Source organism: Canis aureus, chromosome X (genome assembly GCF_053574225.1).
Source record: "Canis aureus isolate CA01 chromosome X, VMU_Caureus_v.1.0, whole genome shotgun sequence".
Classification (NCBI taxonomy): domain Eukaryota; kingdom Metazoa; phylum Chordata; class Mammalia; order Carnivora; family Canidae; genus Canis; species Canis aureus.
The window spans coordinates 82,219,711-82,242,716 of NC_135649.1; the positions used below are offsets into that span (position 1 = coordinate 82,219,711).

The following is a 23,006-nucleotide window of genomic DNA, read 5'->3' on the forward strand; positions in this document are numbered from 1 at the left end:
GGCTCTCGTTCAGGGCTGGTGAGGAATCTGAGCACAGACAGGCAAAAATGTTGCCCCACATCACAGCAAGTAAGTCCAGAGTGGATGACGTTATCACAGGCTATTTCTGGTGGTGTATCTTTTGTAATGTGGCATCATAAAACTATATTACCTGGTCTTACCCACAGGTGTGGGGGGCCCAGGCAAGGCAGACAGAGGAGTGACACACTGAGTTCAGTTTACACATTTATTATAGAAATCCCCTTCCAGTGTGGGTTAGTGTCTTGGGCCCAGATCCATTGGTAAAAAAAGAAAACTTTAACACCAGGTAAAGGAGGTAGGGGGACCCCCAGCTCCAGAAAGTCACAGATAGGTATCATAGAAAACACAGCTTGTGTAGATTTGTTTAAAAAGTGGTGGATGGAAAGAAAGCCAAAGGAAGATGTGACGTAGCCTGTGGCCAGACGTCACCTGAGGATTTTACTGGCATCCACTAGATACCAGGTTCCACCACCGCAGCATCCCAGGACACAACACACCCGATAGCTCTGCCCTTTGCCCCTCCTGCAGGGCTGGCTTCCTGATTGGGACAGAATAGGGCAGACGGTGCCACCAGAGGCTGGGCCATCTCATCCTGTGGGCAGAGGCAGCGGGCACAGACAGGCAGACAAGGACTGGGGCTCCCTCAGGCACCCCCAGGGGTAGGAAAATGAATCCAAGCCCTCTACCCAGACTTTAGTCCTTCCAGATGTGGGCAGAGAGCCTACCTCCCCAAGAACTGCCCTGGTGGGGGGTGGCAGGGAGTTTTGTTCACACCAGAGTCTCCTGGCTGCCCCGAACAGGGCCCTGAGACCCTCTATGGTCCATTTTATTGGTGAGGATGTGCTCCTGAATGGAACAGGGTGGGCATGGGGACAGGAATGAACCCAACCAGGACGAGATCACAGTTTCCCTTTTATAAAACGTCTAGTGTTGGGGGGGAAGACAGTGAATACCTAAATCACAACTGTAAACAGAAATGGAGGAAGGGGCTCGAAGTCCCCGTTACACTATCCCCCCTCTTTTGAGCTGGCTGAGGGCCCCAGTTCCCAGCACAGTGTGAGAGGGGAAGCAGGGTGTCCGACACCTTCGTGCATCTACAAGGAGCCAGGGGCCTTGGAAGAGCAGGTCGGCACCCCCCAACCCCCAGGACTGAGAGCAACCACACCCCAGGGTTTGGTGAGGTCAGCTGTGTGCTCCCCAGATTAAAGTCGTGCCCAGGCCAACAAAGGGCATATCAGAAGGGGTCAGACCAGTGTCCCCGGGGTCTGGGGGTCAGAACTGGAGGACTGCTCCCCCTCTAGCGTCAGGTCACTTAAACGAGCGCTCAGCTCCGGGGGATACAGGAAGTCCGCGTAGTATCTTTAGAAGGGGTAGCAGAATCCAGACAGGGTGGCAAGACAGAGGAGAGAGGAAGAGACAGACAAGACACAGAAAGAGAGGAAAAGAGGCTCGTTAAAGAGGTGGAGGCAGGCACGGGACAGCACCTTTAGGCTTGCAAGCGTAGGGGCGCAGCAAAAGGAAGAAGAGAAAGGCGAGGGGCCCAGGAGGCCCTTCCTCCCAGCACCCTGCTTTCAAGGCTCATTTTCAGCTGACATGCACGGTTTTGTTCAAATATTAGAATGGAATATTTGGCAGAAGACTACTGCTGCTGCTGCTGCTGCCAGAGCCCAAGACACCCCTCCACCGAGAGAGACCCCAGGGATTCATGCAGGTCAGGCAGGGCCCGGGACCCTGGGCCGAGGCTGAGGCTAGTTCTCTGGTGCTCTGAGTCCTTAGCTACCATGACTGGCTGCTCCGAAACCTGGATACCTTTGCCATCTGCCTCAAGAGACCCCTACCCATCAGTAAAAGCACCCCCCATACCTGCCGGAGACAGGGGGTGCCGTGAAACTCCTCGAGTGCGGGAGCGGCGCCTGGCTGGGGGCCCCATACAGCGCCTGGCCCACCTCATAGCAGCGGGCATGGAGGAAGGGCGGGTGTTGCGGACCCATGTGGGGGAGCACGGGCCGGCGCTGGGGCCCGGTGGCCAGTCCCGAGTTGCGGATGTACCAGTCCCGCAGCCCCTCCAGGGCAAGGTTCTTATGGCCGCTGCGTTCACCAGCCTGGGGGATACGGGTGGGTGGGGGCATCCACAGCAGGGGGTTTGGATGCCCCTCCGGACCCTCGGTGGCGGCGGCCTCCAGGGGCAGGCCACAGGGCTTGGTGCGGGTGGCCCGGGCGTGGGGATCCTTGCTGCGGAGGAGGGGGCTGCTGCCATCTGCTGCATACACGGGTGGTGGACCTGGGAGCACGGTGAGGAGCCCATCCCGGCGGGAGAGGGGTCCTGGGACCTCCGCTGCTGGCAGCAGCTCCCCCCAGCCTGCCCCGCCACTGCGGGGCAGGCCCCGGTCCAGGGAATAGTCCAAGAGGAAGTCCCCGCACGCAGGTGGGAGCCGGGGTGCCCCACGGGAGGCAGGGGCAGCTGAGCTAGGCCGGGAAGCCCGGGGAGGGTCTGGGGGGCCAGTCGTGCGGGAGGAGAAGGCAGGGGTGGGTTGTGGGCGCTCATACAGCACCTCGCTGCTCTTGCAGACCGGGGGGCCGGTGGCAGGGGGAGCCAGAGGTGCAGGTGGGGAGCCAGCTCCCCCACCGGCCGCCCGGTCCACAAGCAGGGCCTCAGAGCTGTTGCTGCGACGGGTGCGGGCTGCGAAGAGGGAGGCACGGTCGGAGGCGGGATCTGCCCGGGGGAAGCCCATCTGGGAGTCCTGGCTGCCGGACCACTGGCGAGAGTGGAGGCCTTCGGGTCTGGGGACACAGAGGTGGGAGTGACGAGAGTAGCATCAGAAATAGCAGGCCAAGTGCCTGCCGGATCCCACCTCTTCCTGAGCTTTCACTGGTGCATCTCCGAAGGAGACCCGATTAAAAACCGCATGTATGCAGGTGCTAAGCGGGGGCATGTAAAAGGCGGTGGAGGTTCTGTCCCATGCTGGGGGGCAGAGGGACGGAAGATGTATGGGATGCTGATGTATATCAGTGCCAAGGGAGATGGAAGCACGTGCAAGGCTGGAGAGGAAGTAAGGACAGGGGAGGGCCAGCAGAGGGCTTTCCCCAATACATGGGATCCTCAGCCCTTCCTGCTCCCGGCCTCCTCCACGATGGGGTCCCAATCCTGGGGCCTGGAATTCAACTTCCCGAACTCTCTGTCCCTACCATGTGTATAAACCACCCCAAACTATCATCCTGCCAGCCACCATTCCCAGAATGAAGGTGCCCTACAGACAGGGGCTTTGTTATGTTCACAGCCTGGGAAAAGCAGGCACTTATCAAGTATTTCTTCAAGTAGAAGGATACAGTGATTAGAAGCATGGACTCTAGAATCAAAGTGGCCTGGGTTCAAACACCAGGTCTTCAGTTTAGTATCAAGTCACTTAACCTCTCTGTGCCTCTGGCTCCTAATTTATAAAATGGGAGTAACAACAGCATCTACCTCACAGGGATCTAAGGACAATTACGTGAGTTGACACATGGAGAGTACCAACTCCCAGCAGATGTTAGGCACTCAGTACAGGTAAACAGAACTTATTATGCGCACAGTGTCCTTCAGAGGCGGATACTACACCCATCTCATAGATGAGAAGCAAAGATTCAGAGAAGGGAGATGACTTGTTCAAAATATACCTTTCAAAGCCCAGCCTCTCACATCCCACACCCTTTGCTAATGCTCTTCTCATCAGAACTACCCCTTCCTTCCTCTGGTCATCAAACCCACCCTCAAGAGTCCCCTTACTTGCAGAGCTGAGGGCCAGTGCCCCGGGTGAGGACAGGGGTGGCAGGCACACTTCGTCCCTCAAAACTGGAGGCACTCCTAGGCAGCGAGCGCGTGGGGCTAGACAAAAGACGGGCAGGCCCAGGTGAGGGCCTGAGTTAGAGACCATACCCACCTCCTGCCCCAGCTCAGGCTCAGGAGCCCACTCCCAGCTCCCTGGGGAGGGAAGGGGCTCACCCTCACCTGGTGGGGCTGGCCACAGAGTTCCGCCGGTTCTTCAGATCCCCATAAAGATCTGACGGCGGTGGTTTCCATGGGGTTCGCCGCTCGGGGCTGCCCCCAGACACTGCCCGAAGTTGGTCCCAGGCCTTGGGTGGCGAGGGGCGCTCGGCCAGAGGGAAGCAGCCACGGGGCTCCTCTGGGAGGAAGGCAGCAAGTAGGGGAGAAGTCAATGAGAGAGACCCTGGGGGGCTGCAGGCAGAGGGTGGGGCAGGAACTAAGGCAGGAGGCTGGAAATGGGGATGATGAGCGGGTCAGGGTGATGCAAGAAAGATGGGGGGCCCCGTGTGAGGATGGGGTATGGCTAAGAAGGGGTTAAAGAGGGAGTGGAGGGGCTGAGCATCAAAGGATGGGTGGGCTTGGGGCACAGGGGTCCTCACCATTGTCATGGCTGGCCCCAGACTCTGAGAGGGAGCTGCTCTCTGAGTGCAGAACTACGTCTTCTATAAGTGAGAAGGGGGAGACCCGGCCCTATCAATGCAAGGCCTGGGTGCCGTTCCCTCGCACCCCTGGATGGTCTCCTCTCCGCCCTGTTCCTTCCCAAGAACCCATCTTTACCTGAATCCAAGACTACCTGAGGCTTGGCTCCTGGTTTTCCTGGTGCCATCTGGCCAAGTTCCCAGTGGCCATACCCTTACTGCAGGGCCAGTCTATCACAACTCCTCTCCCGGGTCAGGTCCCTCAAGTCCCACCCAGCTCCCCACCTTTCACTGGCTGGCTGCCTACCCCACCCCTATCACGTCCTTCCACCCATGCCCACTCTCCCGCTTTGACCTGTGTGAACACAGGGCCGGCTCACCTTGGCTGAGCTGAGCAAGGCGTGTGCCCAGGCAAATTCCTTGGGCAGTGATGACTGGCCCGGTAGACAGGGGTAGAGGCTGTGGCGGTGGGAGTACCGGGAGGCCCAGCCGGGCCCGGAGGTCCCCAAGCTGTTCTTCCAGCTCGTGCAGCCTCCGCAGCGCATCTGCCTGGACCTGGCGCCGGCGCCGGCGCTGCTCAAGGCTCAGCTCGGGGGCCAAGGCTAGGCGGCGAGCCGCAGCCGCAATTTGCTGCTGTACTGACACTTCACGCTCCAGGGCCTCAAGAGCCAGCTCCTGCGGGGCCCACCCAAGAGGGCAGGATCGGACCGAATGTTCCAAATGGCCAAGCATGGGGCATGGGGGGTGAGGGGTGGGGGGGGGCAGAGGCTGTCTGGGCTGGAAGAGGGGCCTATTCTGGGGCGGAGCTCATTTCTTCTGCAGGTGGTGCCTGTCCTGGTTAGGGACTAAACATACTCATCTTCCCCAGGTGAGAGGCTTATCACAATGACGATGATGCAGGGGCCCAGCATCTTCCTTCAGAGCTGGAACCCACATCCCTCAAGCCATTCTCTTCTCACCTTAGCCTCTCCCTCCCCTGGCCACAACTCCAAGGCTGCCCAACTTCCTCTGGGCTCCTCCTCTGTACCTGGCCCACCCCCATCATGCTCCCTAGGCCCCTCCGTTCACCTCAGCAGGGCATAAGGAGTGGTGTGCAGGGTTGGGGTGCGAAGGAGGGTAGCCTCGGGCTGCAGGGGGCCGCCGGCGGACCAACTGGGGCCGTTCACCAGGCTCTAGTGGACACTCAGGGGGCAGCTGGCCAGTCAGCTCCTGGTGGGGGCAGGGGACAGAGACTACCAAGGGTTAGTTGGGGGAATGGGGCAAAGCGGTAATGACTCCAGAAGTCCTACTAGGAGCTCAGCAATGTTCAGCTGCCCATGCCTGTTACTCCTCCTTCCTCTCCATTCTCCACCCAACAGGTATGCTGTGGACTCTCAGCCCTCGATGGCCCAAATCCCTGGGGCAGTGGGCATGGGAGGTAGGGAGACCCGCTTTGGAATCCAGAATTCTTTATTCTTTGTAAAGGCGACCCAGTCTATACACCACACATTCTGTAACACCCCCCCTCAGAGCCTAGGGCTGCAGGCTCGGAACTGCATTATTTCTGGCAAACCGCGTAGACATTCACACTGAGAGGGCTAAATCAAAGCTGTAACCCACCCCTTGGCAGTTTCAGGTCAGGTTTTACTGCCAGATTTTGGAAATAAGTATTATTTTTGAGGGTTTGGGGGGTTCCAAATTGCTGATAGGGAATTGGAGGCCTGTACTGCCGCATTTTAGTGATTTCTAAGCTATCTGAGTTGGGCTTTGAGGAGCTAGAGGGTGACAGGGAATCTGCAGCCCAGACAGGTGGCTCAGCAATTGGTGCCACCCAAATCTGCCTACTTGGGGGCCCCATCCCCTCACCGCCCCCTCTCAACCAAATGCTCTTAGGGTTGGGCCCTCACCGCCTCCTGGAGACACACTTTGCGGAGCTCCTGAAGTTTCAGGCTCAGGGCCTCCTGTAAGGCCCGCTGCCGGTCGAGCAGCCCCCGCAAACGCTCTGACTTCACCTGGGGGGCAGCTTCTCCGAACAGGGCAGCTAGATACAGAGGGAGCAAAGTTCAGAGCAAAGATCGGCCAGGGTATCCTGGTGCAGCTGTGGGGCTGGGGACCAACCCTTTCCAAGTAGGCAGGTGGTGACTCAGAGCAGGGGAGGAGAGGCAGAGAGGAAGAACTGGTCACCTACCTGAGGCATTGAAGGTGGGAGAGCTGATCAGCTGACCTTTGACTTCCATCCTGGTGCTGTCGAGAGGCCGTGGCTGATGGCTGGACAAGGCCTGGCAGTGACGCATGGGAGCCATCAAGGGAGCATTCTGCATCCACTCCCCCCTGCCCCTACCGAACTTCCCGCGCCCCAGCTGGGAATGAGGGGTACCCTGACCCCACCCGCCTGATGGACCTGCCCTCTCAGAATCTGTATCAGCGCCTGGACCCACTGGGTCCTGGTACCTTGGTTCCCTTCCCATTGAATGGAAGCACAGCACGCGGGGAGCTGGGCGGACTTACAACGCCTCCTCAGAGGCCCATGGGCCGCAGTCAGGAGTCTTGCCTAGGGAGGGAGAATTAATGGTACGGATTCAACCAACTGTAACAAGGATAGGCACCAATTAAGCACCTCGATCATGTAACAGCCACCTTCCATGCCACGCTGAATCTTCCTACCATCTTTTGATGGCAACTCTGGCATTATCGGCCTCCCATTTTCGAGATGAGAGCAGTAAGGCACAGAAGGGTGAATACCCTGCCCATGGCTAAGGGTGTAGCCCAGGCCCACCCCTCCAGCCTTATTCTCCTCCACTGGAGCAGTTCCAACCCCACCAATGCCCCAGGGCCCTTGCCCAGGCTATGGCTGCCATCTGGAGTGCTTTTTCCACACCATGCCTCTCCAACCCCTGGTTCTCACTTAGATTCTGGGGCTTAAATATCACTTCCAGAGGTGCGCCCCTACATATGGCCCCTCACAATGGCTGTCCAGCAAGAGACTGTGCTTCCCTTGCACGTTCTCTAGGACAAGAAACATACCTGTTTTGTTTTCAGGGTATCTCTGGCACTCAGAACACTTCTGAGCAAGCAGCAAGTGCTCAATGAATGGCTGTTACAGAAATGAAAGAATGCTAAGGTAGCCAAGCTGGGGATCTAGCGAGATGTGTGGATCTCTACTTGTCCCAACTTCATCCTGCAGCCCCGATGCAGCACGGGGAGTGTTCACTTAGTCCCAGGACCCCTCCAGCCCCTCTCCCCACCCCAATCCGTCCTGTACCCAGCACAGGGAAGTCACCCTGCTGGGACTGTGAGCAACAAAGTCCACAGCTGCAGATAACAAGCCTCCTGCCTCCTGCTTCCTTCTCTGCCCCCAGACACCCTGGCTGACCATAGAGCCTCCCTTGGCTGGCTGCCAGCCCTGCCCTCGTCCCCTCCTCTGGAGTTTGCTCCTTCCCTCCCACATCCTGCTCGGTCCCCAGCTGACATCACCTCCCACCACCTGGTGTGACCTTAGGTGGCAGGCAACTAGGAGGGCCTCATGAGGCCACAGAGGTCCCATCCCCTCCTAATCCCCAGCTTGTCATGCCATGGGGACCAGGTGTGGAGAAGACCCAGGCAGCTAAAGAAGTGTAAGTTCAAGCCCCTTCCCCATCTATCTACCAGGTGATGGGGCCAAGCTGCTAATATGCTGCCACCAGTCCTGCTACTGACTCCACAGAGTCTGTACGTCTCCCAAAAAACAGTGGCTCCCTGTACTCAACCTCAGGGTCAGGGGTCAGTCCCTAGAGCCTTTCTGCACATCCCTGCACTTCCCGGCAGCAATGTGCGCTTTGCAGATGCCCACACTCCAAGGTCTGATACTGCCCAGCGTGGCAGGGTTTCCTCGAGGTCCCAGCTCAGCCTCTTCAGCCCCTAAGCTCCTGGAGTTCCTTCTTCCCCAGCCCCTTTGAGTCTGAGGAACTCTCCCAGGGTTCCCCTAAACCTTCCTCCACCCTGACAGGAACTTCAACTCCTCCCCAGTGGGCCCATTCATTAGGATTGCTCCCACATCCGACGCTGGGCTGCCTTGAGCCTTCCTTCCCTGAGAGCTCATGGCCCTGAAGTCAACACGGGGTCTAGACAGGAACCCCTACTCCACCCTGTCAGCCTGACCTCGGGGACATAGCTTAGGCCTGAGTCATGGGGTCACTGGGTAGGCTAGACACAGGGTCAACACCCCACACCCCCACACCCAGCTCCCAAACCTCTGCCTTTGACTCTCCTGCCCTCTCTGCATATTTGCCCCAGGGTTGAGAACTGCCTCATCCCCACCTGGAGACTGTGAGAAGGGGGATCCCAGCGGTCCCCTGCCATAACACTCCCCCACCCCAGCCCCCAAGTCCTGTCTTAGGATAGGCTGCAGCAGGAGAGCTGCAGAGGGTACCCCACACACACACCCAGAGGCGGGCCCAGCAGGTTTTTCAGGTCTGTCCTTCTGACACCACAGCCGAGAAAGAAATTCCTGGCTGTAATGACTGTTTACAACCAAGACACCTCACCTGGGTGGCACCCTAGCACCCTCAGTGGGACCCCCCCCCCATTTCCATATCTTGCCACTATCAAGCCAAGTACAAACTCCCAATGTCTGGGACTGCTCCCTTCACTGACCTAGAGCCCTCCTCCCAAAACTCTGGGTGAACAGATGGGGGGCAGGCAGGTGTCGGGAAGTAGTTTCTCAATAGCCCAGTCTGGGCTTTCCCGAGGGGCTAGGTCCCAGGTTGCAGGAAGGCAGAGGCTACTCCCTAAGGGAGGAAGGGGGAGAGGAAGTAGGGGGGACAGTGGAGAAGGGGGGAATCTGGCTTCTCTTCTCCCCCATTCCTTCCCCTCGTTCATTTCCGGCAAGGAATCGGCTTCACGCCAGGAGAGGAAATTGGATGTTTTGGGCTTCGCTCCTCTACTCAGGCCCTCCTTCTTCACTGCACCCCTCACACAGACCTGGCTTTCTCCCACAGGAAGCCTCTGTATACCCTATACCCTTCTCCCCCGACCCTGCCCCTGGGCCCCCTGTTTCCAGGTGCTCACCAATGCCAGACAGGTGCTGTGAGGTAGCCTCAGGTACCTCAAAAAATTGTTGTTTCAAGCAGGCCCTGTTCCAGCTGGTAGTGGCAGTGAGCAGAGCGGGTGAGGAGTGGGTGAGCAGTGAGCTTAGTGGCGGATGCCTAGGCCACCTCCCACTAGGCAACAGCCCAGCCTACCTGGCCAGGGACTGGGCCAGCCCATATGTCTTAACCCTTGCTTGCCTGTCACCAGGGCTCAGGACACCCTTAGGGGCAAGTCTCATGGCCCGGTCCCTCTGGGGTGTCCAGCATGGCCAAGAAAATAGCCCAGACATCCCCACTTACCCCAGTAACCTGGTAGAGAACTGAGGAAGAAGGGCAAAGGGTCGTGGGTGTGTGGGGCTGCCTCTGGTCCTACTGGGTGCCCACATCAGACCCTGCCTACCCCAGAGTAGCACTTGGGAGCTGGGGATGGGATTCCTGGGACTTGTTGAGCACATAGGAGGCCTTGGGTATAAATCGGATGTGTGTCTCTTGGCAGCAGGCATCACATACCTGGGGTCCCTACCCTTCCCTCCCAGGGCAAGGCATGGGTGAGAGAAGGTTTGGTGCAACTGCCATCCTCACTGGGGTAACAGTTTCCCAAGCTGGGGACAGGGAGGTCAGCTTTTCCAAGGAAAGACTGGGGCTTTGAGACCCGACCACCTTCCATGCCTCCAGAAGAAATCATCCCAGCAAACTGACAAAGCGTGCATGTGTTCATCCCTCCTGGTCCCTACAAACCTGGGAGGATGATGCAGACCCAGCTCTTCATAGCCAGCTTGCAGATGTGGAAGCTAGGGCCTGGAGAGGTGAAGAGGCATGGTTCTGATCACAGAGGCATAAGAGCAGGTGGACTCAGAACTTAGGGGGGCCGGGTCCTGGCTTGGAGGCAGACAGAGGCTCCTCCTGCAAGGGAGGAAGAGTGGGGAGGGGGCTCATGCTTCTTTAAAGCCAGGCTGGCTCCCCGCCCCCCCACCACTCCTCCCCCTTGGGCATTTCTGGCCAAGAGTCTAGGAAATTGAGGGCTCTGGCCTGCCCCGGCACATACCACACATCCTGTGCTCCATTTGGGACCATCTGCTCTGTGACCTCAGGGCCCAAGCCCAACCCAGCCCCTGCAGCAGCCCATGCTGTGATGTGAAAGAGTAGAGTAAGGAAAGCTCCCCCCGCCGCCACTTGGCAGGGGGGCCAAGCCTGGAGGGGAGTGCTCTATCAGCAATGCCCTACACCTCCTATAAATGTATATATACACATTCTACGGAGGGCTCCTGCCACCCTGCCCACCTATCTTCCTGGAGGTGAGATTTCTGGTATGGGACACAAAGGGTCCTTTCATCTGCCCCCTTCTCCCCCCTTCATTGCCTAGGGCTGCTGGAGGCAGCAACCATGAGGTGGGTGGCTGGGTGCTGATAGGGTGTATCCCCTCAGCCATGGCCTCTCCTGCCTCTTGTAGGACACCAAGAATGCTGGGAAGAGGGATGCTTATGAAACCAGAGCTTGAGAGGGACTAGGGTATCTGGCTAGCAATGCAGACCGAATATCCTGGCTTAGCTTTCCTCATCTGTAAAATGGGTAAACAGCTGTTACAGAGCCGACAGAGGCCAGAGTCACTTTGGAAGGCATTTCAGAGCGCAAGGAAACTCACACCATGTCATTAATGACTGTTAATAACAACAATAATAACCCTGGGGACACCTGGGTGGCTCAGTGTTTGAGCATCTGCCTTCGGCTCAGATCATGATCCCAGAGTCCTTGGATCAAGTCTCACATCGGGCTCCCCACAGGGAGCCTGCTTCTCCCTCTGCCTTTGTCTCTGCCCCTCTCTCTGTGTCTCTAATGAATAATTTTTTTCTCATGAATAAATTTAAAAAAAAAACCCATGCAGAGGTGGGCTGGTGCAGGAGTAAGGAGGGGAGGGCAGGTAACTGGCCTCTTGAGCCAGGCAGACAGGTGGGACAGAATCATTTGTTCCAGTCCACAACTTTTAACAGCCTGTAAGATGGCCAACCTCTATGCCCCACCCTGGCCGGGACCTGAGCTTCATGTGGCCTCATGTAGGGGTAGCAAGTAGTGGCTCTAAGATTCAACCCTGGGCAGCCCTGGTGGCGCAACAGTTTAGCGCCGCCTGCAGCCCGGGGCATGATCCTGGAGTCCCGGGATCGAGTCCCACATCGGGCTCCCTGCATGGAGCCTGCTTCTCCCTCTGCCTGTGTCTCTGCCTCTCTCTCTCTCTCTCTCTCTCTCTCTCTCTCTGTGTCGCTCATGAATGGATGGATGAAATCTTTTAAAAAAATAAGATTCAACCCTGCTCTGCCACTTATAGCTCTGTGACTGACTGCCTAGACAAGTCACTTAACCTCTCCAGGCCTCAATGTCTTCATCTGTAAAATGGGGGTGACAACATGTACTTCACAGGACTGTTGTGAGCATGACATGAATTAATGCACTGAAATCTTGCTTAGGACAATAATTCGCCTTTGGTTAGTGGTCAATATGTATTGGCTGTCATAATTATACTATCCCTCCCAATTCAAACTCAGGAATGTGTGTGTATATTTTTTCTTTTTTGAGACAGAGCTGAAGAGCTGGTATCCCTCAGCTTCACCTGATAAATTTGCAACAGAGTTGTTTTTCTCTGAAATAAATTTTTCCAATCTCTCACTATCCAAAGAAAAGAACTCAATGTATTCAGATGTACTGCTAAGACCAAGCTGGTATGCTTCAGCCTCCAAACCCTCCCTACTTGCTATCTAGATACCGAACCTTCCCCAATGATTAAAACAGACATATTTGAAACAGAGCTGATTTCTATCATTATCAGACCTCTTGCTACTCAACATCAAAAATTCAGGAACCAGGGATCCCTGGGTGGCGCAGTGGTTTAGCGCCTGCCTTTGGCCCAGGGCGCGATCCTGGAGACCGGGGATCGAATCCCACGTCAGGCTCCCGGTGCATGGAGCCTGCTTCTCCCTCTGCCTATGTCTCTGCCTCTCTCTCTGTGTGTGACTATCATAAATAAATGAAAAAAAAATTTAAAAAAAAATTCAGGAACCGGGATCCCTCGGTGGCGCAGCAGTTTGGCGCCTGCCTTTGGCCCAGGGTGCGATCCTGGAGACCCGGGATCGAATCCCACGTCGGGCTCCCGGTGCATGGAGCCTGCTTCTCCCTCTGCCTGTGTCTCTGCCTCTCTCTATCTTTCTCTGTGTGTGTGACTATCATAAATAATTTAAAAAAAAACATTAAAAAAATTCAGGAACCAAACATATTCAGGTAAATTCTCCAAATGCTTACTATCCATATACAGGAACTGAAAGGATTTGGATACACCTGAGGTAGAACCGCTATCCCCCACTCTCTGAGCTTTCCCTCACCGGACAAAATGCAGGAGCCAAATATATTCACACAACACAGTACTCTTACTATCCCAACTCTTGCCACTGGAGCTCAGGGAGATGAATCAATTTGAATATATTTTTTAGTTGGAGTCGTTATCCCTCATTATCTGAACCCTCCCCACTCACTATGTAAAATGCAAAAGCAAAAAACCTCCAGGTAACTTGGTATCTTTCACTGTTGGAATTATCCAAGCTCTCCCTCTCAGAAGTCAGGTGCCAAACAAACATCAGAACAATGAAGGACACTTGTGTTGTTATTAATAGGTTCGGGTAGAGGCACCTGGGTGGCTCAGACAGTTAAGCATCTGACTCTTGATCTTTTTTTTTTTTTTAATTCAGCCCATCCCTGACCCTCAGACCCTCCTTTATTTATTTTTAAATGTTTTTTTAAATTTTTATTTATTTATGATAGTCACAGAGAGAGAGAGAGAGAGAGGGGTCTCCAGGATCGCGCCCTGGGCCAAAGGCAGGCGCTAAACTGCTGCACCACCCAGGGATCCCTGACTCTTGATCTTAACTCAGGTCTTGATCTCTCAGGATTGTGAGTTCAAGCCCCATGTTGGGCTCCATGCTGGGTGTGGAGCCTACTTAAAAAAAAATTAGGTTTGGGACACCTGAATGGCTCAGTGGTTGAGCATCTGCCTTCAGTTCAGGTTGTGATCCCGGGGTCCTGGGATCAAGTCCCGCATCAGGCTCCCCTCCAGGGAACCTGCTCCTCCCTCTGCCTATGTCTCTGCTTCTGTGTCTCTCATGAATAAAATCTTTTAAAAAATAGGTTTGGATAAATGTTTTAGATAAATGACATGGGTCAAATATCTTGTTATTCAAGTTCTCACTACTCTCTATGACAAATGCAGGAACAAAACAGAACTGAATAACATGTTACCTTCTCACTATCCAAATTCTCCTTGCCTGTCCTCAGAATCAAGAAGATTCAGTGAGAGAATCGAGAATCTTGTATTGCTTTTATTGTTATTGTCACTACTGGATAGGACTGAATCTAACAAACACTCAGTGACACAAACACACACACACACACACACACACCTGCCCCACAGAGGTGGGATGGACTTAGCACTGCCATTTGTATTGCTTACAATTGAGAGAAGGGGGATAGAACGCCCCATCCCCATCTCACCCCTACCAAGCCTCTGGCTTGGAATGGACTTTTTCAGGCCAGGAAAGCAGAGATCATGTACACCTAGGTTCAGGACTAGGAGATAGGGGTAACATGACATGGAAGGTTCCCACATACCCCTGTGTTCCCCACTCCTGCATGTTTGCTCACCACACCCCCCACCTTGACATGGGGCAGCCCCCAACCTAGCCAGGCTGGAAACATGATCCAGATCTCAGACTCCCAGAGAGTCACTGAATAATTTAGGGTGTTCTTTCACACTTGGGGAGGGTGGGGGGTGTAGGAACAGTTCCATGCCCCCCTGGGGCAGGCAGACAAATGCAAGCTCTGCGTGAGATCACTGGGTGGGGGTGAAGGACATCACAAACGAAAACCTCCTTAAGCCACACAGGGCCCACAAGGCTTCTTGCTCTTGTTCATGCTGAGAGGCATTTGGGATGAACCCGAGATAATGGGAACATTGGAACCTCTGAGTTCAGGGGCAGGGTATAACAGGACTCAGTTCTTTTGGGCTCAGATGAGATGGAAAATGGGTGTTAGGAAGAGGGAGATCTGACTGGAGTGGAGGGGCATGGTAAGGGATAGGATGGGGGCTTCAGGTTGGGAGAGGATGAAGAAAGAGAACAGGAAGGAGCGCAGAGGGCAAGAGAGAATCGGAGTCATTGTAGGATGGAGGTCAGGAGGCAGGACAGAGAAGGAGCCAAGACACTGGCCAGGGGGTGAGATGGAGTGAGGTTCAGGACAAGGGTCAGAGAAAAAGTAGGGGGCAGCAAAGAACAAAAGAGCAGGGCAGGGTTAGTATAGGATAGCTCTCAGAAATGATGATGACTGGCCAAGACAGTGCTCAAGGAAGGGGATAGGGAAAAGGGCAGGTTCAGGATGGAAGTAAGGAACAGGAAAAGACTGGAACAGAATAAGGATAGGAATGAGGACAGTGATGGGACAAGAGAAGTCAGGGGAAAACAGCACAGGGCTGGGGGCAGAGACAGGGCAGGAAACAGAGGGATGGTCTAAAGGGGGTGGGCCAGGTTGGAGATGGGGAGTCAGGAGGGGACCAGGAGGATAGTACTGGGGGGAGGGAGAAAGTTTAGAAATCAGAGGTCAGGAATCCAGACAGACCTGGATCAGACTGCGGTTAGGGGGACAGGACATGACTGGAAGGGGTTCAGGGGCTGGACAAGAGTTTGGGGCACAGGCCAGAAACTGGGATGGTCGGGACAAGGCAAGATAGGCTTCAGAGATGGAACAGGGTCAGGCCAAGGATCCTGAGAACAGAACCGGGTGGAGTTTGGGGTCAGGACTGGGTTTGGGGGAACAAAACAGGGATTGCGGATCACGCCAGGCCAAAATATGGTTAGGTGGGGGGTCAGATCGGAGGTCCTGGGGCCAAGACTGGCCAGAGCTCGGGGTTAAAAACGGTGTAGTCAGGTCAGGTAGGGGTCGGGAGTGCGACCACAGGGTCAGAGGTCGCGGGTGCGCGCGCAGGTACATTCTCTGTTGGCGTTTCCGGGCCCTCACCCCGCCCTGTCTCCTCCCTTCTTCTCCAGGCGGGCGTTACTCACCGAGGGTCCTCGTCCCGCGACGTAGGCGGGGTCGCTGTGGGCCAGGAAGGGGGCTGGGTTGCGCCCCTCCCTCGCCGCCGCCCGCTCGTCCCCGGCCTCGCGCCTACTCCCTTTCCGCGCCCTGCCCGTGGGCCGCTTTTGGCCGCGCAAATGTCAGCCGTGGGGGCCAGACTGGAGGTGCGGGGAGGGTGGGAGAGGCGCGCCGGCTCGGCCGCGGTCGGTGGACCCCGGACCCCCCCCACCCTCACCTCGGGTCCGTCTGCTCCCAGCTGCACCGACACAGCCGTGGCTGAGCGCGAGCCTGGGGAGAGGTGGGGGGACGGGGGACGGGGGGCGGGGCGCGAGACCACAGCAGCGGCGGAGACCTAGTGCGCAGGCGCCAGTTTGGGTCTTCGATTTTCCTGCCCTCGGAGCGCCAGGAGCGAACCAGCTGGGAGCGCGTGCGCACACGCTTCCTTGAGGGCGGTGGAGCGCTCCCCCGCCGAGGCCACGCCCCCCCAGTGATCCGCCGGCTGCCCCTCACCCGGAGTCGTCCTCCCACCCCACCCCCCCCGCAAACCCCCAAGCAGTACCCGAAACTGCCTTTTTGGGCCACCACCACGTCTCTAAACTCTCCTCTAAACTTCTGTGTCCCCCAAACCACCCTCCATCATTCCCCCAACTGTATCCCCAAACTATTGTTTATTGATCCCAAGCAATGCCCCCAATCCACCCTCCGTGGACTCCCAAATTGTGAGAATAAACTACCCTTCACTACCCCCAACTCGTTCCCCTAAACCGTCTGCAATCAGCCCTGAAACCATCAACCTCCAAAGAGCACTTCCAAATCACTCTTCCATCTATCCCCAGTACACACCGAAAACAACCCCATGGACCCCGAATCAGTCTCCATGTCCCCTCCTAACCATACTCTGCAGCCCAAAACTATACCTCCAAACCACTCTTCAATGACCACTATACCCAACCTTGTCTTTTTTTTAAAGATTTTTATTTATTTGTTCATGAGAGACACACAGAGAGAGGCACAGACAGAGGCAGAGGGAGAAGCAGGCTCCTCACAGGGAGCCCAATGAGGGACTTGATCCCAGGACCCCAGGATCACCCCCTGAACTTTGTCTTAAATTACATGCAACTATACCCACAAAACATCTTCCATTTTTTCCATACCTCCCAGACCACCCTCCAAAAACTCCCAACTACACCCTAAACTGTCTTAATAGTCCCCATGTTATCTGTAGACATTCCCCCTTTATCTTCCCAGTCTCCCAACGACACCTCCAAACCACCTTCCAGTGACCCACCAAACCCCTTGGTCTTTCCTTTGATTGTTCCAACAGTACCCAAACACTTTCCAATGGCTCCTAATTATACCCTCACACTCTCTTTGATAACCCCCAAGCAATCATCCCTCCAACAACCACCAAATCTATCCCAAGCCATCTACGTTAGCTTCCTGTGGCTGCTGTGATGAATTTTCACAAACTTGGTGGCTAACTATCTAAGAAATGTGTTCTCTCACAGTCTCTGGGGGCCAGAAGACTAAAATCAAGGTGCCAGCAGGGCCATACTCCCTCCAGAGGCTCTAGGGGAGAATCTATTTGTCTGTCACCTCTCCCTACTCTGGTGACTGTCTGCATTCCATGGCTTGTAGCCACATCACTACAATCTGTTTCTTTGGTTGCATTGCCATGCATTCTGTCTGTGAAGTCTGCCTCTGCTTTCCTCTTCTAAGGACACTTGTTAGTACAATTAGGGTCTCCTTGATAATGTAGGATAATCTCCCATCTCAAAATCTTTACCTTAATTACATCTGCAAACTGCAAAGTCCTTTTCCTTTTTCTTTTCTTTTTTGCCATCTAAGGTACTCTCACATGTTCAAGGAATTAGGATGTGCATATCTTTTGGGGGCATCATTCACCCTACAACAGTATACCCTCAAAGATACACATCTATCCCACATGCAAAATACATGTACCTTATCCCAATACCCCTAATAGTTTCATCCATTACAGTATCAACTCAACTTCAAAATCTCACTTTGGTGTCATCAGCTCAAAGGTTCCAAATCTCATCATCTAAGTCAGGTATAAATGATACTCTGAGTATGATCCAACCTGAGGCAAAATTCCTTTCCATCTCCCAACCTGTGAAACTAGGAAACAAATTATCTTTTCCCAAAATACAGCGATGGGACAGATATAGGATAAGACTTACAGACATTCCCATTCCAAAGGGGAAAAATGGAAGGAAAAAAGGTGTCATTGGTCCCAAGTAATTTTTAAAAAGACTTTATTTATCCATGAGAGTCACAGAGAGAGAGAGAGAGAGAGAGAGAGAGAGAGAGAAGCCAAGACATAGGCAGAAGGAGAAGCAGGCTCTATTCAGGGAGCCCGATGTGGGACTCGATCCCAGGACTCCAGGATCACACCCTGAGCAGAAGGCAGAAGCTTAACTGCTGAGCCACCCAAGTGTCCCGGTCCCAGGTAATTTTGAAATCCAGCAGGGCAAGTTCCATTAGGTTTCAAGGCCTGGGAATAACCCACTGTGGATTCAGGGCTCACCAATGGGCTCACCGCTCTGCCCTCAGAATATTTAATCCTTTCTTTTGAAGGGTAGCATTTTTTGCTGCTCAGTAGTATTAGCCATGTCCTTCCAGTAGAATTTTGGGAGTCCCACATTCTTCCTTCATTTCACCCTATCTCTGTTTCTTGCAAGCCAACTGGGCAGTGTTGCTGGCAGTATAACATTCATTCTCAAAAATTCTGTGAGTCTTCTATGGAAGTCACAGGGATTCACATCATTAGACGAGAGGGTCCTCCACAAATCTTTCATGGATAATTCCATCCCTGTTCCCGACTTCTGCTAAGATGGTTGAGAAGATCCATGAGTCACAAATCTAATCTCTTTAGTACTAGTAAAGGGCCATCCAGCCACACCTTTGGCTCTTTCTCCAGAGCATACTTTCCTGACAGTAAATCTCCTAAATTTTGTGTCTTCTGCAATCTGGACAGCTGGAGAATTTTCCAGTTTGTCAAATCCTGGATCCATTTTGTTTAGCAGTTCTTCTCTCAATTTATCTGTTTCCTTTCACATATTATTAAAAGCAGCAAAAAGAATCCAGGCAGTACGTCCAACAGATTCCTTGGAAACCTCCTCAGCTAAATATCCAAGTCCATCATTTACAAGCTCTACTTTTCACACAACTGTAGGTCACAATTCAAGTAAGTTTTATGCTTCTCTGTGATTAGGATTGGGGTGCCTGGGTGGCTCAGCCGGTTGAGCATCTAACTCTTGATTTTGGTGCAGGTCATGATGTCAGGGTAATGAGATCAGGCTCTGTGCTCAGCATGGAGTCTGCTTGAGATTCTCTCTCCCTTTGCTTCTGCCTACCACCCCCCTCCTCTCCTTCTCAAAATAAATAAATAAAATCTTTAAAAAATGATAAGGATAGTCTTTTCCTCAATTTCCAATAACATGTTCATTTCCCTCAGAGCCCTTATCCTTATCCTTATCAGAGCACCTTTAACATATTTCTACCAACACAGTTTATGATGATATATGTATTCTTAGGACAATGTAGGATTTCTCTACTGTGCTCCTCAATTCCTTCTGAACCCTCAACAACAGTACTTTTTTAAAAAAAGATTTTATTTATTTAAGAGAGAGCATGAGCAGAGTGGGGAGGGACAGAGGGAAAGGGAGAAGCAGACTCCCCACTGAGGAGAGAGCCCAATACGGGGCTTAATCCCAGGAACCTGGGATCATGACCTGAGCTGAAGGCAGATGCTTAACCGACTGAGCCACCAAGGCACCACACCAATAGTGTTTTTAACATACATATTTCTAACAACAGTCTGTTTAAGGCAATCTAGGATTTTTCTATTGTGTACCTCAAACGTCTTCTAGCCTCTGTACACGATCTGGTTCCAAAGCCATTTCAACATTTTTAGGATTTATTACAACATGTTATGGACTGAGTTGTGCCCCCCCATTCATATGTTGAAGCCATAACTCCCAATATGAATATATTTGGAAATAGGGACTTTGGGGAGGTAATTAAAGTTAAATGAGGTCATAAGAGGTGCCCTAATCCAATAGGATTGGTGTCCTTATAAGAAGAAGAAGAGGGGGTGCCTGGATGACACAGTCAGTTGTAAGTCCAACTCTTGGTTTCAGCTTGGGTCATGGTCTCAGGGTGGTAGGATTGAGTGGGCTCACTGCTCAGTGGGGAGTCTGCTTGAGATTCTCTCTCTCCCTCTACTCCTTCCTCTCCACTGTGTGTTTGTGTGCAAGTGAGGCAGACAGTCCTCATCAGAAACGAATCCAGATGACACCTTGGTCTTGGACTTCTGGTCTCTGGAACTGTGAGAAAATAAATTTCTGTTGTTTAATGTGCCCAGTCTGTGGTATTCTGTTATGACAGCCCAAGCAGAGGACAAAGCAACAACCTGCATCCAAGTACCAAAATCTGTATTCCTTTCCTGTGGCCGCTGTAACTAACTACCACACACTTGATGGCTTAAAATAAAAGAAGTAAATTCTTTCACAGTTCTGGGGGCCAATAGTCCAAAATCAGTTTCAATGGGCCAAAATCAAAGTGTCATAAGAGCTGTACTCTCTGCAGACTCTAGAGGAGAATCTTCTTGTTGCTTCTTCCAGCTTCTGGTGGCTACCTGCATCCCTTGGCTTGTGGCCACATCGCTACAATCTCTGCCTCAGTGGTCGCACTGCCTTCTTTTCTGTCAAATCTGCCTCTGCCTTCATTTTATAAGGATGCTTGTGATTATAATCACATTCCATTGAGATAATCCAGGATAATCCCCCATCTCAAAATCCTTAATTAAGTCACATCTGCAACCCCTACTGTGTGACATAAGGTAACATTCACAGGTACGAGGGATTAAGACATGGACCTCTTTGGTGGGGGGTCATTAGACAGCTGACCACACATCCAATGAGAGTGAACAGCTCTACTGCTTTAACAACCTTCACAGAAGACCAGACTCTGTCTCTAATCACTCGCTATCTTCCCATAGTCCCTTCGACTGCACCCCAGACCATCTTCCAACCCCCCAATGGTATTCTTAATTTACCCTCTTGTGGCTTCCACCTGCATTCTTTTTTTTAAAGATTTTATGTATTTTCATGTGATCAAATTGGAGAGACAGTGCAGCAGGGTGGTAAAGAATGCTTGGGTTTTATTTTCAGGTTTTACAAACTGGGGTGACCTAGGGCAAATGACTTAACCTAGGTATACCCTGGTTTCCTGATCTGAAAAGTTGGGACAATAAATGGAACCCTACTCAGAGGTCTGTTGTGAGGATTAAAATGAATTAATACAGATAAAGTACTTGACCATCCTTGGATGGTCAATGTTGCTTATTGTCACTTTTAAAATATCTTTTGCCTTTCTTATTCTCTCTTTCTTTAAATATTTTATTTATTTATTCATGAGAGACAGAGAGAGAGAGAGGCAGAGACATAGGCAGAGGGAGAAGCCGACTCCCTGCAGGGACCCTGATGCGGGACTTGGTTCCAGGACCCCGGGATCATGACCCGAGTCAAAGGCAGACACTAAACCACTGAGCCACCCAGGCGTCGCTCTTTTGCCTTTCATATCTTGTTTTAAGAAGTCCTTATTTTGAAGTTGTTAATATATTCTGAAGTTGTTATATGCTGAAGTTAATATATGCTGAAGTTGTTAATATATTCTCCAAAATTATTTGGTTCTGATGTGTTTTTTTTACAAGATTTATTTATTTATTTGAGAGAGAATTTGTGGGAGGGGGTGTGGACAGAGGGAGAGAGAGAAGCAGGCTCTCTACTGAGTAGGGAGCTCGATGCAGGGTTGGATTCCAGGACCCTGGGACCATGACCTGAGTCAAAGGCAGACGCTTAGCCAACTGAACCACCCAGGCGCCCCTGTTCTGATGTTTTCTATAGTTTCTTTTTATTTATTTATTTTTTAAAGATTTATTTATTCATGAGAGTGTACACAGAGAGGAAGAGAGGCAGAGACATAGGCAGAGGGAGTGAGCAGGCTCCTCGCAGGGAGCCGGATGTGGGACTGATCCCGGGTTTCCAGGGTCACGCCCTGGGCTAAAGGTGGCACTAAACCGCTGAGCCACCTGGGCTGCCCTATAGTTTCTTTTCAAATGTTTAGGTCTTTAACTAATCTGAAATTCTTTTTCTTTTTCCTTTAAAAAAAAAGATTTTAGTTTTAAGTAATCTCTACACCCAGCGTGGGGCTTGAACTCACATCCTCGAGGTCAAAAGTTGCATGCTCCACCAAGGTGAAGCCCCATGGAATTATTTTTTTTTCTGAATTGTGTAAATTAGGAGTCTAATCCCTCCCCCCAAAAGATAGTTATTTCTCTCCAAACCATTTTAGTAAATGAGTCCATCTACCTCCCAGTTATTTGAAATATCATTCTTGAAATATTGCTTATTAATTCTTCCAAGTACCGACAACTGGGTGGCTCAGAGGTTGAGCGGCTGCCTTTGGCTCAGGGTGTGATCCTGGAGTCCTGGGATCGAGTCCCACATTGAGCTCCCTGCATGGAGCCTGCTTCTCCCTCTGCCTATGTCTCTCTCTCTCTCTTTGTTTCTCATGAATAAATAAATAAAATCTTTAAAAAAAATTTTTTTTCCAAGTACCTAAGTAGATTTTTGGACTTGTCCTGTAAAATCAATCTAATTTTCTTTTTTTTTTTAAGATTTTATCTATTTATTCATGAGAGACACACACAGAGAGAGAGAGAGAGAGAGAGAGAGAGGCAGAGACACAGGCAGAGGGAGAAGCAGGCTCCATGCAGGGAGCCCAATGCAGGACTCAAACCCAGAACTCCAGGATCATGCCCTGGGCTGAAGGCAGGAGCCAAACCGCTGAGCCACCCAGGGATCCCCTAGATCTAATTTTCTAGTCCTACTCCCATATCATGGTGTTTTAATTACTAGTGCTTTGTGATATATTTTGAATCTAGTAAGTTAATGGCTCCCCCCTTTCTTCCTCTTTTATAAAATTAGATACTTTCACATATTTAAGGCACCATAGGAATTTTAACATCAGGTCTATGAGTTCCATTTTGGAATTTTTATTGGTAAAGTGTTGATTTTTTTAAAAAGATTAATTTGGTGGAGTCACCTGGGTGGTGCAGTCAGCTAAACATCAGACTCTTGGTTTGGGCTCAGGTCATGATCTCAGAGTCCTGAGATCAAGGCCCAGGACCAGCTGAGACTCTTTCTCCCTCTCCCTCTGCCCCTCCTCCCTGGTGCGTTCTCTCTCTCTCTCTCTCTCTCTCCTCTCTTCCCCTGAAATAAATAAATAAATCTAAAAAGGGATTAATTTGGGAAAGAATTATCATCTTTTTTAAAAGATTTTATTCATTCATGAGAGACACAGAGAGAG

The 23,006-nt window shown here is 52.3% G+C and overlaps 1 protein-coding gene across 15 annotated transcripts; it reads right to left on the reverse strand.

Annotated features, from left to right (window-relative positions):
• Positions 1-212: 212 nt before the first annotated feature.
• CCDC120 (coiled-coil domain containing 120) lies at positions 213-15,928 on the reverse strand. 15 transcript variants are annotated; one of them, XM_077889729.1, is made up of 13 exons: positions 15,599-15,928; positions 10,245-10,304; positions 7,465-7,534; positions 6,892-6,991; positions 6,629-6,719; positions 6,348-6,481; positions 5,530-5,670; positions 4,842-5,136; positions 4,423-4,485; positions 4,007-4,181; positions 3,785-3,883; positions 1,885-2,802; positions 213-1,380 (listed from the first exon to the last, which is right to left on the reverse strand). In XM_077889729.1, the coding sequence occupies exons 5-13, from the start codon at positions 6,675-6,677 to the stop codon at positions 1,266-1,268; spliced, it is 1,989 nt and encodes a 662-aa protein (XP_077745855.1). In that variant the 5' UTR covers positions 6,678-6,719; positions 6,892-6,991; positions 7,465-7,534; positions 10,245-10,304; positions 15,599-15,928; the 3' UTR covers positions 213-1,265. The 15 variants fall into 15 exon arrangements, with proteins under 15 accessions (XP_077745855.1, XP_077745861.1, XP_077745853.1 ...); XM_077889735.1 differs by having other exon boundaries at positions 6,949-6,991; positions 10,245-10,409; XM_077889727.1 differs by having other exon boundaries at positions 10,245-10,409.
• Between the last annotated feature and the right edge of the window lie 7,078 nt (positions 15,929-23,006).

Coding starts and splice junctions, on each gene's coding strand:
- CCDC120 (XM_077889741.1), bottom strand. CDS start 6,677: ATGGAAGTCAAAGGTCAGCTGATCAGCTCTCCCACCTTCAATGCCTCA. Junction 6,482..6,628: donor TCCCACCTTCAATGCCTCAG/GTAGGTGACCAG, acceptor CTCTGTATCTAG/CTGCCCTGTTCGGAGAAGCT. Junction 4,486..4,841: donor CCTTGCTCAGCTCAGCCAAG/GTGAGCCGGCCC, acceptor TCTCACTTATAG/AAGACGTAGTTCTGCACTCA.